Here is a 12,126-nt window from a genome sequence, read left to right as displayed (position 1 = left end):
GCTCAACATCGCTCAGCATCAGGGAAATCCAAATCAAAACCTCCATGAGGTACCACCTCACACCCGTCAGAATGGCTAAAATTAACAAGTCAGGAAACGACAGATGTTGGTGGGGATCCGGAGAAAGGGGAACCCTCCTAGGCACTGTTGGTGGGAGTGCAAGCTGGTGTAGCCACTCTGGAAAACAGTATGGAGGTTTTTTAAAAAGTTGAAAATAGAGCTACCATATGGTCCAGCAATTGCACTAGTGGGTATTTACCCCAAAGATACAAATGTAGGGATCCGAAGAGGTATGTGCACCCCAATGTTTATAGCAGCAATGTCCACAGTAGCCAAACTGTGTAAACAGCCCAGATGTCCATCGACAGATGAATGGATAAAGAAGATTGGTATATATACACAATGGAATATTATGCAGCCATCAAAAGGAATGAGATCTTGCCATTTGCAACAACGTGGATGGAATTGGGGGGTATTATGCTGAGTGAAATAAGTCAATCAGAGAAATACATGTATCATATAACCTCACTGATATGAGGAATTCTTAATCTCAGGAAACAAACTGAGGGTTGCTAGAGTGGTGGGGGTGCGAGGGATTGGGTGGCTGGGTTATGGGCACATATGTGCCCACTGGGGTATGGTGATATGGTTGGTGAGCCCTGTGAAGTGTGCAAGACTGTTGAATCACAGATCTGTACCTCTGAAGCAAATAATACATTATATGTTAAAAGAAGAAGAAGAAGAAGAAGAAGAAGAAGAAGAAGAAGAAGAAGAAGAAGAAGAAGAAGACGAAGACGAAGACGAAGAAGAAGAAGATTGGAAGATTGCAGGAGGGGAAGAATGAAGGGGGGAAATCGGAGGGGAAGATGAACCATGAGAGACTATGGACTCTGAGAAACAAACTGAGTGTTCTAGAGGGGAGGGCGGTGGGAGAATGGGTTAGACTCCTGATGGGTATCAAAGAGGGCACATACTGCATGGAGCACTGTGTGTTATATGCAAACAATGAATCATGGAACACTACATCAAAAACTAATGATGTATGGTGATAAACATAACAATAAATAATTAAAAAAAACTAATGATGTAATGTATGGTGATTAACATAAAAAAATTCCAGAAATTGGGGGGGGAAAAGACCATCTAAATAGATTTACCATCACTCACTCTTTCATCATTCAAAATTAACAAACATCAGCAACTAGGCTGGCAGTGCAAACAGTAGTAATGCCAGGCAAAGAATAAAAAGCAGAACAGGGATTCTGGTAAGTTCAAATTGGTGGGGAAAGGGGAAGAAAGCATTCAGGCTAGCTGTTTGCCAGCTCAGGTCTTCTAGGGTACATATTTGCTTCAACAGGAAATATTATTAGCCCACAGCTCAAGATCGAATTCCCCCACTGCTGAGGCTTCATGTTTCCGCACAATGAGGGGCAGATATTTTGCATTTTATTCAGGTAGGTAGAATTGTGAGAATCTTCAATTGAAACCATTTTAGTGTTCTCTGTGCCTTTGGAGAAACATCTTTTTCCTCTGCTTGATTCACTGCTTGTTCTTGCACTATTCTCCAGAAGGATAATAACAAAAAAAGGCATTTTTTTCCAAGAAGGAAGTGGTTTGAATTTGCAACAAAGGGAAAATGTGGGGCTTATTTTGGGGTTTCTCAATTTATGATTTGTATATTTTTTGTTATTAATACCTATAAATAATTTTGCTCTTAGAATAAATCATGTGAAATAATATGGTGCCTGGAATTTGCCTCCAAATTATCCAGTGGGGGCAGGGACTGAATAAAGGTGTAGATGAAATAAAAGTGACCATAAGTTTATGGTTATTGTAGCAGGGTAATTAATACACACAGGTTGAGTTGACTGTTTTTCTACATTTTACTATGTTTGGAAATTTTTATTAAATGGAAAAAATTTTTAAAATAAAGATCAAGTTGCACAAAGTCTCAGAGCCAGTGAGTGGCAGAGCTAAAATTCTAATTTAATTGCATTAACTCCATGACCAGTGGTGTAATCTCAGGCCAGCCTAGGAAGTGAAAATGGATTTAAGTCACTTCAAAAGAAGAAAGATTCTGACTGTAAAAAACTAGTATTAGTATCTGAATAAAGACAGGCAGATCTGAAATTTTCTTCATAAGGGGTATGTTGTAAAATGGATGGGAAAAGATGTTCTAATACATATGCCTATTACCTTCCATCTGTGTAGATTGTGATCTGTATATTAAAAGCCTGCTGCTCTCAATTCCTCAGGAGACTTCTGGAAGAAAAAAGGGAGAGAGAACATGTGCCCCCCTAGGTCCTGTGGGAAAGTCTAGGAGTCTGTCCAGAAGAAAACACTGGGATGTTCTAGAAGCCATAATGCCATAGGGGAGAGTCGCCTTAACCAGCTTGTAGTAGCTATTTCTGTGGATGGTATGGAGTTCATTCTTCATCCATATATACCTTCTCTCTCTGTTCTAGGGCTTTGTGTCCTGCTAACATCACTGGAAACTATTGCCCACAAGAACAGAGGTGAGTATGTGTAACAAACCCCATCCATCACCCGAAGCTGAGGAAAGGGACTTCACACTAGCAAGAGCCATTTCTTGGGAATAGTCTTCTTAGGATTTGAGAATTTGACCCTGATTCTCCCCCAAACTTCTAGTCCATTACCAAGGACAATTCCTTGTATGAAGACAAGCACCACTCCCTTCTCTTCCTTTCAGCTCCTTGTTCCCATCTGGGAGTTGGCATCTTCTGAGGGCCTTCAAACCTATATATTCATTCCCCACAGCTCCCTGTGCTCGATGTCCACGGAATGCCCACTGTACCAATGCCACTTCCTGCCGCTGTGATCCTGGATTCACTTCTCTGTCTGGAGAGGTCATCTTTAGCAACCCCTTGGAGGTCTGCACAGGTAAAGAGGCTGAGAAACCATAGAGGGGGTCATCAAAGAGGGGTCACCTGAGGGTATCCAGACTCCTCAGTCCTTGAAGCAACACTGAAGTTCTTTGCCAAGGGCAGGAGAGGAAAATCAAGAGATGGGCAATCATGTCTCATGGTCAAGGAGTAGTGTTAAAAGCTTAGAATTTGGAGCTGGGCTATCTGAATTCCAGCGTGCAAGTCCAGGCAAATTGTTTCATCTCCCAGTGCCTCAATTTCCTTATCTGTAAATTGGGGATAATGATATCAACCCATTTAGTTATTGTGTGCTTTAAATCAATGAATACATATAAATGGAATCCACAGAAACAGAAAGCAAACTGATGGTTGCTGGGTGCTGGGGCAGAGAGGAATGTGGATTGACTACTTAATTGGGTAAGGGGTTTTCTTTTTTTTAATTGAGTTTTTAATTTTAATTCCAGTATAGTTAATATACAGTATTATATTAGTTTCCAGTGTACAATGTAGTGATTCAACAATTCTCAGTGATTCACAATTACTCAGTGCTCATAAGAACTGTACTCTTAATCCCCTTCACCTAAGGGGGTTTTCTTTTGGAGTGGTAAAAATGTTCTGGAACTAGAGAGAGGTGGTGGTTGCACAACATTGTAATGTAATAAATGCCAGTGAGTTGTTCACTTTAAAAGAGTTGCTATTTTTTCTAAATCCTTTTTTTATTTAAATTCAATTAGCCAACCCATGGTACATCATTAGTTTCAGATGTAGTGTTCTTTTGTTATGTGAATGTTACCTCAATAAAAAACTACATAAATGATAAATTAATACGTGTAAAACACTTAGAACAGTGCATTGCACTTGATAAGAAACCCATACATTGTGTTGTTGTTGTTGTTGTTGTTGTTGTTGTTGTTGGCTGTTAATTGGTCAAAGACAGAGGGAGCATGTTGAAGGAGGCAGTCAGGGAGGGCCATGCAGCCAGCCGAGATTCAGAATGTTCTAACAACCCTAGCACTAACTTGCCGGGAACTCCCTATAATCTCAGTTCCTCCATCCAAAAATACCCACATGCAACCTTATGCCAGGATGGCCATTTGAACTTTGTAAAACACTATTTCCAAAGTTAAAATTAATTTAAACTACCTAACAACCAGATGAATGCATACTGTTATTATCCCTGGTTTATAGGTAAGGGAACCAAGACTTTGAGAGGTGGTTTGCTCACACTCACACAGCTGGTCATACAGCTGGAATTCAGACAGGGATAATTTGAAGTCCACAAATCTCTCAAACACTGTCCCTGAAGAAATTCAGATCAGCCCCTTGAGAAAGTCAATGTTGGTGCCATATTGTAAATAAGGAAACTGAGCGTGGAGAGGGGAAGCCATTTGTCCAAAGTCACATAGCTAGGAAGTGGAAGAATCTGGACCCATGGTTCAAACTGTAGCATTCTGATGTCTGTCCAGGTGTTCATGAGTTGGATAAAATATGAAATATTCCTACTATGGAATATCTATAGGCATTAAAATTATTTTTTTATTTTGATGTGGAAAAGTAGTCATAAAATATTCTAAAATCCTGGGAGAATTTGTATATACTAAAAGTTGTGGAAAAAAAAATTTTTAAAGCTATGGTCTGATGCTATGGGAAATCAATGAAAAAGTAATAGTGTTATCTTCGTAATTGGTAATGCTGCGTGACAGGTACATGTGGAGTTATTATACTATTCTCCATTATTAAAAAATTGTTGTAAACTCAGTGGTTGGATATTTATGTGTTCTTTGCATTTTCTGATTTCCCAGTTTTCTCCTGTAAACACATTATTTTGTTTGGAAAGAAAATGCAAGGGGTAAAATCATTTGAATCTCGTTGCTACCTATCCTACCAGAATTTTGGGTGTTCCTAGCAGTTCCCACTTATGTTCCAGATATCAACGAGTGTGGCCCACCTCTATATGTGTCTTGTGGAAGCTTTGCACATTGTCACAATGTTGAGGGGAGTCACTACTGTGAATGTGCCTCTGGGCATGAACTCCTTTCAGGGGGCACCAAATTCCAAAGTGAGAAGGAGAACACTTGTCAAGGTAAGTAGCTTCCCATGCCACACATTTCTCCAACTCCCATGACCAACCTCATCCTGTCAGTTTTGAGGACCATCTTGGAATCATTATCTCTTATGTCTGAGAGTCCAAGAGAGAGCATCCTTGGTCTAGCAGGGGCTCATTCCTTCCATTTCTTGTTCTTGTTCAGACCTACAATGCCATGTTAAGGTATATCTAGATGATTCTTTACTGCAACATCATATGCAATAGTTAAAGACTGGAAACAGATGACTTCCATTAAAGGAGAATAGTTTAACATATTATGGTACCGCCATACAATGATAAGTTTCAGAGGCTTTTTATCAACTTGTTTTTCTCTTTGATGGACAGTTCTATGATTTTTTAAAAGATTTTATTTATTTATTTGACAGAGAGAGAGACACAGCAAGAGAGGGAACACAAACAGGGGGAGTGGGAAAGGGAGAAGCAGGTTTCCCGCAGAGCAGGGAGCCCAACGCGGGGCTCGATCCCAGGATCCTGGGATCATGACCTGAGCCAAAGGCAGACACTTAATGATTGAGCCCCCCAGGCACCCAAATTTTTTTAAAGATTTTATTTTAAAGTAATCTCTACACGCAACGTGGGAGCCAAACTTACAACCTCAAGATCAAGAGTCATGTGTTTTGACTGAGCCAGCCAGGTGCCCCTAACAGTTCTAAGAATTTTCACACACGTACAGATTTGGGTTACCACCACTACATTCAGGATCCAGGCCAATTAGTTCCATTATCCCAAAACATTCCTTCCTTCTGTTCCTTTATAGTCACCCCACCCCTCTGCCCTGGCAACCCCTAACCTACAGATGTTTTCTTTCACCTGTAGCATTCTTTTGAAAATGTCATATAGATGGAATACTATAATATGTAGCCTTTTCAGTCAGATTCCTTTCACTCAATGTAACATTTTTGAAGTTCACCCATATTGTTTTGTGTATCAATAGTTCATGCCTTTTTTCCCCCCATTTTTGACATTTTTATTTTCCAGAAAGAAAATTGGCTACACTTAGCTTGGATTTACAATGACTGCTTTCTTCTCCTATTTATCTGGATCTTGGGTTTAGCTAATAGTAAAATAGCATAAAGTTACCTCCCCTATGTGGGCTGCAAAATTCTAATCTGTTGCTAGATACACACGTCACATTAGTCCACAGATCACTGTTTTAGAGAGATGGGTATAGTAACCTTCATTTCTGGCTCTCTGGTAGAATCACCCTGTATGTATATATTTTACAATGTTATAACACCCATATTTTATTGAAAAGGTTAATGTGGAACAAGAAGCTGATTTTTACTCTAAGGAAATAATAATATTTACAATGGCTGGCTCTCCACTGATCCTTTTTTTTTCTTTGTAAGTTTGCTTCTTAGACTGGAGTCTGGTTCCAAGTCTTTGATATGAAAAGATCACTTCTTGGGGAAAAGAAAGAAAACAAAACTATCCCGAACTAGCCTTTTAGTTACAGTTGTTTGCCTGCTGTGTCCTGGTGTTCTGGTCCTTAAAAGCATATGGAATGATTTTTCTTTTTTTGTCTTTTGTTTATTTTTAATTTTATTATGTTAGTCACCATACAATACATCATTAGTTTTTGATGTGGTGATCCATGATTCATTGTTTTCGTATAACACCCAGTGCTCCATGCAGTACGTGCCCTCCTTAATACCCATCACCAGGCTAACCAATCCCCCCTCCCCACGCCCCTCTGAAACCCTGTTTGTTTCTCAGAGTCCATAGTCTCTCATGGTTCATCTCCCCCTCCGATTCCCCCCCCTTCATTTTTCCCTTCCTTCTCCTAATGTCCTCCATGCTGTTCCTATGTTCCACAAATAAATGAAACCATATGATAATTGACTTCCTCTGCTTGACTTATTTCACTTAGCATAATCTCCTCCAGTCCCAACCATGTTGATGTAAAAGTTGGGTATTCATCCTTTCTGATGGCTGAGTCATATTCCATTGTATATATGGACCACATCTTCTTTATCCAATCATCTGTTGAAGGGCCATATATTTTTTTTAAATATAGATGCCTGGGCCCTCCCTACCTGAGATGTACTAAACCATGCCCAGACATGGAGCCCAGATATGTATATTTCTTTAAAGTTTCAATGGTAATTTTGAAGACTAGTTCATTTCTTTTTATTGCTAAGTAATATTCCATTGTACAGCTGTACCACAGTTGGTTTATCCATTCATCCATTGAGGGACATTTGGGTTGTTTCCAGTTTGGGGTGATTAAGAATAGAGCTAAATGAGATATCTCTTGATGAATTAAATTGGAATGCTTTCCAAGCTGTTTTAAACAGAAAAGCATGCTGCAGGCTTGTACTTATAGTATGCCAATGGCTTTTTCTTCTCCCTTATCTTCCTTTTTTATTAATCTCAAGCATGTTTCCATAAGTATATTTTAATCTTAAAACTTTTCAAGTAGTATTCCAAAAAATAAATACTACTTTTTAGTAGTTTTCAGACAATAATTCCATCATAGGCATGATTTGATTGTCTACCACTGCTCTGAGCTCTATGCCAGGCACTATGACTCCAACACTAAATAATGCATTGGCTCTGTCTCCTGGAGATTTTACTCCAGTGTGCAGACAGACCTGTAGACAAATGCAATATAAAGATAGTCACTCTTCCCAAACCATCCAGTTCATGGGTAAACAATGTCTTTCTCACCACTGTACCCAAGTGCCTAGCACATACAAGGCAATCTGGAAATATGCAGAAGTGAATAACTAGAAAGAGCTCTGTCATCACAGTGATCAGAGCTGTGGTCACATCTTGGCCCTGACAGTTGTCCTTGATTTGGGCTGAGTTTTTACAATCTCTGGTCTTGGTTTCCTCATCTCTAATTCAGGAGCAATAATACCTACTTTTGAAGAGATTAAGTTTTTGTTTAAACCTGAATATTAAGTTGTTTATCTTATAAAGCTAAGCACAATACATTTTTAAGAAAAACTTCACAGACTTACCTTAATTGAGGATTCCACACTAACCATTTTTTATTTACACCGTTGTTTGACTGATGTTTGAAAGTATTCAAAATGGCTAAGAGACAAGGGGTGTTTAGTATCCACAAAGAGAAAAGTAAAATATTAAATCTTTCAACATTAAAAAATGTGACAGCAATGTATTTGCTTTTGAAATGGGCTCACTGTTTTAAAGATTTTATTTATTTATTTGAGAGGGAGAGAGAAAGCTAGTGCATGAGTGACATGGGGGGCAGAGGGAGAGGAAGAAGCAGACTCCGCACTGAGCAGGGAGGCCAACGTGGGACTCAATCCCAGACCCTGAGATCATGACCTGAGCCGAAGGCAGATGCTTAACCACCTGAGCCACCCAGGTACCAAAATGGGTTCACTTTTAAACATCAGTCTTACTGGGAGCATGCTGCTGTTTATAAGCTACTCACAATCCCTAAAGGAGAAAAATTTCTGATCTTAAGAGAGGCATCTCCTATCCCACTCTCTAGGTTAGAAACAGAAAAAAAAAAAAACCAAACTATAGCAAGGATTGTCCAAACTCCACTCTCCTGGTTTCTAAGTCAACAAAAGAGAATCAAATTTCTCTTCTAATTAGAAAAGAGGGAAAGATAAGTTGGGAGCCAAGTGGATGTGAAGACACCCACACTTATTCAATGCTGTGACCACAATCATATGCCTTCCTCATTTTTCACTCACAAACTATTCAGAGGAGGAACTTCATTTGGGTGGGGAGATAGCAGGGATGCCAGAGACATTCTGGGGCCAAAACAAGTTTCCTTTGTGTGTGGCACTTAGAACAGACCTACCATCCACCCCACAGGCTATAAGCATTACAGAGGGCTGTGTGAGCCCAGAGCCCTAAAGGGTAGAGCTGTGGATGGAGCCATAGAAAATTGAGGGGTGACATTAGGCAGTTGGGGTAAGAGGCTTTGTGAGCTGGCTAAGCATGCCTCCAGATTATCCAACAGACTTCTGCAGCAACATGAGGGGCTGATACAAATACCACTTGGCTGGAAGCAATTCCCAGGCTCCTCAATGGACCATTGTATTAGTTTCCTATTGCTGATATAACAAACTTAATAGTTCAAAACAGTATAAATATATTCTCTTACAGTGTTGAAGGTCAGAAGTTTTAAATGTTTCCTTCTAGAGGCTCTAAGGGAGAATCTGTTTCCTTGCCTTTTCTGGCTTCTAGAAGCTGCCTTCCTTCCTTGGTACAGGGTTCCTTTCCCCATCTTCAAAGCCAACATCATATGTATCATCCATCTCTTCTCTTCTCTCATCTCCCTTCCTTTTGTAAGAACCCTTGTGATTACATTAGGTACACTCAGATCATCAGAATAATCCCCCAACAAGGTTCTTAATCACCAAGTTCAAAATTCCTTTTGGATGAAAGCTAATGTAATCACAGGCTCCAGGCATAAGGACTTGAACATTTTGAAGGGGCCATTATTCTTTTTTTAAATATTTTATTTATTTATTTGTTTGTTTGTTTGTTTGTTTGTTTGTTTATTATTTATTTACTTATTTATTTATTTGAGAGAGAGAATGAGATAGAGAGAGCATGAGAGCGGGGAGGGTCAGAGGGAGAAACAGACTCCCTGCTCAGCAGGGAGCCCGATGTGGGACTCAATCCCGGGACTCCAGGATCATGACCCGAGCCAAAGGCAGTCGCTTAACCAACTGAGCCACCCAGGCACCCTGAAGGGGCCATTATTCTGTCTACCATACTCACCATTCACCAAGCAGCTCTGACCTGAAATATCACACACTCACACATATATACAGAGTTCTCATCTTGCCAACCTTGCTTGAATGTAGAGGCCAGCCAACTCCTCATGCAAAGGGCCACATAAGAAATACCTTAGGTTTTATGGGCCAGAAGGTCACTGTCACAACTGCTAAACCCACCGTTATAGTGTGAAAGCAGACAGAGACAACACATAAATGAATAGGAGTGACTGTGTTCCAATACAATTTTATCTATGGATACTAAAATTTGAATTTCATATAATTTTCATGTGTCACAAAAGATGGCTCTTTCTTCTATGTTTTTTTAGCCACTTAAAAATATAAAACCTATTCTTTACAGAAACAGGCAACATCTGGGTTTGGCTGTGGGCCATAGTTTGCCAATCCCTGCTCTGAGGTGGTTGACGAGTTGGGAGTGCTATCACCAGATGGTATCCATCCATTTCAACTATGATGGACTCCTTGATGCCTGACCTTGAGGAAGGTGGAGGGCTGGAGTTGATGAGTAGAGGAAAGACCTGAGCTGAGATAGGGGACTGATCCTCTCTTCTATGTCTTCAGATGTGGATGAGTGCAGCTCTGGAAAACACCAATGCCACAACTCTACCCATTGCATCAATGTATATAGTCCTGACACACATACATGCATGCATGCACATATAAGTATAACATGCCTGTGTATGTATGTGCACATACACTCTTGCACATGAACATGCATCTGCATACGTGCATTCACAAAACAGAAAGCAAGCATACACATGCATTCAGCATGTGCACACACACACACACACACACACACACACACACACCAGTGGTGCTCCTGTCTCTTTTCCCTGCAGAAGTCCCCTTCTCCTCATGGACATCACCTTCTGGAGTCAGCAGCCAGGTGAGTGAAACTTCAGCAGAAGACCAGAAGCAAAAAGACCTTCACCAACCATCTTGTGTCCACCCTCTCCCCAAACTCCCTCTTCAGGCTCTCTGACTCACTCCCATGTCTCCTTTCCCCAGAGTGTCTCTCATTTCTTTGACAAAGTCCAGCAATTATCCCAAGACTTCATGCCAGCCTTGGCCAAGAACACCATCCAGGTAAATTTGGAACCAAGAAAGAGGCAAGATACGGGAATCCCATAAAGCCCTTTGGTAGGCATGAAGACAAGGCCCCATGTAGTGGGCACTGCAACTGGTCCTTCACCCATGGTGGTAAGAAGACTAGGGCACTCAGCTATCTGGAAGCACTTTTAAAGACACCCACGTGCACTAATTTATTCCTCTATTTCCCTATTGCTTATTCTGGGCTTCAGGCTTATGTCAGCCTTGGCCTTTCTGACCCGATTTGACCACTCTGTAGCTGAGATCTAAGCAGCAGGGACCATCCTGGGAATTTAATTCAGTGCCATTGTTACCCTCCAAATACCCAGTCTCTAGGGTTTGTTCTCTAGGGCTGAATGGTCAGGACTTTGTGCAACCCCTTTGATCCACTGCCCACTGGCTCTGTGTCCACATCCCCCCAGGACCTCATGAGGGAAGTAAGTGAGCTGCTGGAGACCCCAGGGGACCTGAAGACCCTGCCTCCCTCAGAGCAGCACTGTGTGGCCACTCACCTGCTTGTTGGCCTGGAGAATGTCCTGAAAGTGCTAAGCAAGTTCCTGCCCAATGGGCCATTGACTGTTCATGCTCCTGCAGGCACAGGTAAGTCTGCATCAGACTCCTGCTCCTCCTGTTCACCTTTTCGCTCTTCCTTCCTAGAGACTGCCCCACTGGAACCAAGTGACCACATGCACATCCCAGGATTTTTTTTATTATGTTATGTTAGTCACCACACAGTACATCATCAGTTTTTGATGTAGTGTTCCATGATTCATTTTTTGTGTATAACACCCAGTGCTCCATGCAATACGTGCCCTCTTTAATACCCATAACCAGGATTTTATTTAAAGGAACTCATTTCATAAAATAAACCGTGAAACTGTCTTTTATTTGTTTTAAGCACAAAAGATTAAGATTTTTTAAATGATAAGCAAAAATAAACATATACAAATATCAATAAGTCTATCATTATGTCACTTATATAAAAAAATTGCAACAATTGTATTCATAAAAATAAGGTATTCAAAAATAAATTCAACACTACTTGGAAATGAAGAAAATGCAATGAATCTTGAAAAGTTGAAAATTACATAATGTGATTTAATCTATTTTAGTACAATCTTAAATAACATTGTATCAGTGGGTTTTTTATTCAATTTTATTTTATTGTGTTATGTTAGTCACCATACAGTACATCATTAGTTTTTGATGTAGTGTTCCATGATTCGTTGTTTGCGTATAACACTCAGTGCTCCATGAAGCTCGTGCCCTCCTTAATACCCATCACCAGGCTAACCCATCCCCCCAGCCCCCTCCC

General features: G+C 40.5%; 1 protein-coding gene across 1 annotated transcript in view; it reads left to right on the top strand.

The window, feature by feature from the left end:
* Positions 1-1,319: 1,319 nt before the first annotated feature.
* The window catches only part of LOC112816633 (adhesion G protein-coupled receptor E2-like), a 34,025-nt gene continuing 23,218 nt past the window's right edge, over positions 1,320-12,126 (top strand). Inside the window, 7 exon segments of the mRNA XM_025863250.2 lie at positions 1,320-1,454; positions 2,466-2,516; positions 2,779-2,901; positions 4,813-4,968; positions 10,562-10,608; positions 10,731-10,808; positions 11,234-11,411. Of these exon segments, the coding sequence (XP_025719035.1) occupies positions 1,424-1,454; positions 2,466-2,516; positions 2,779-2,901; positions 4,813-4,968; positions 10,562-10,608; positions 10,731-10,808; positions 11,234-11,411 (664 nt within the window). The 5' untranslated portion in view covers positions 1,320-1,423.

The sequence above is a fragment of the Callorhinus ursinus genome, unplaced genomic scaffold (genome assembly GCF_003265705.2).
Source record: "Callorhinus ursinus isolate GAN/ISIS: 27379988/994484 unplaced genomic scaffold, GSC_fseal_2.0 scaffold82, whole genome shotgun sequence".
Taxonomy (NCBI): Eukaryota; Metazoa; Chordata; class Mammalia; order Carnivora; family Otariidae; genus Callorhinus; species Callorhinus ursinus.
The sequence above is the reverse complement of the archived record's forward strand: the minus strand, read 5'-3'. Positions and strand labels throughout refer to the sequence as shown.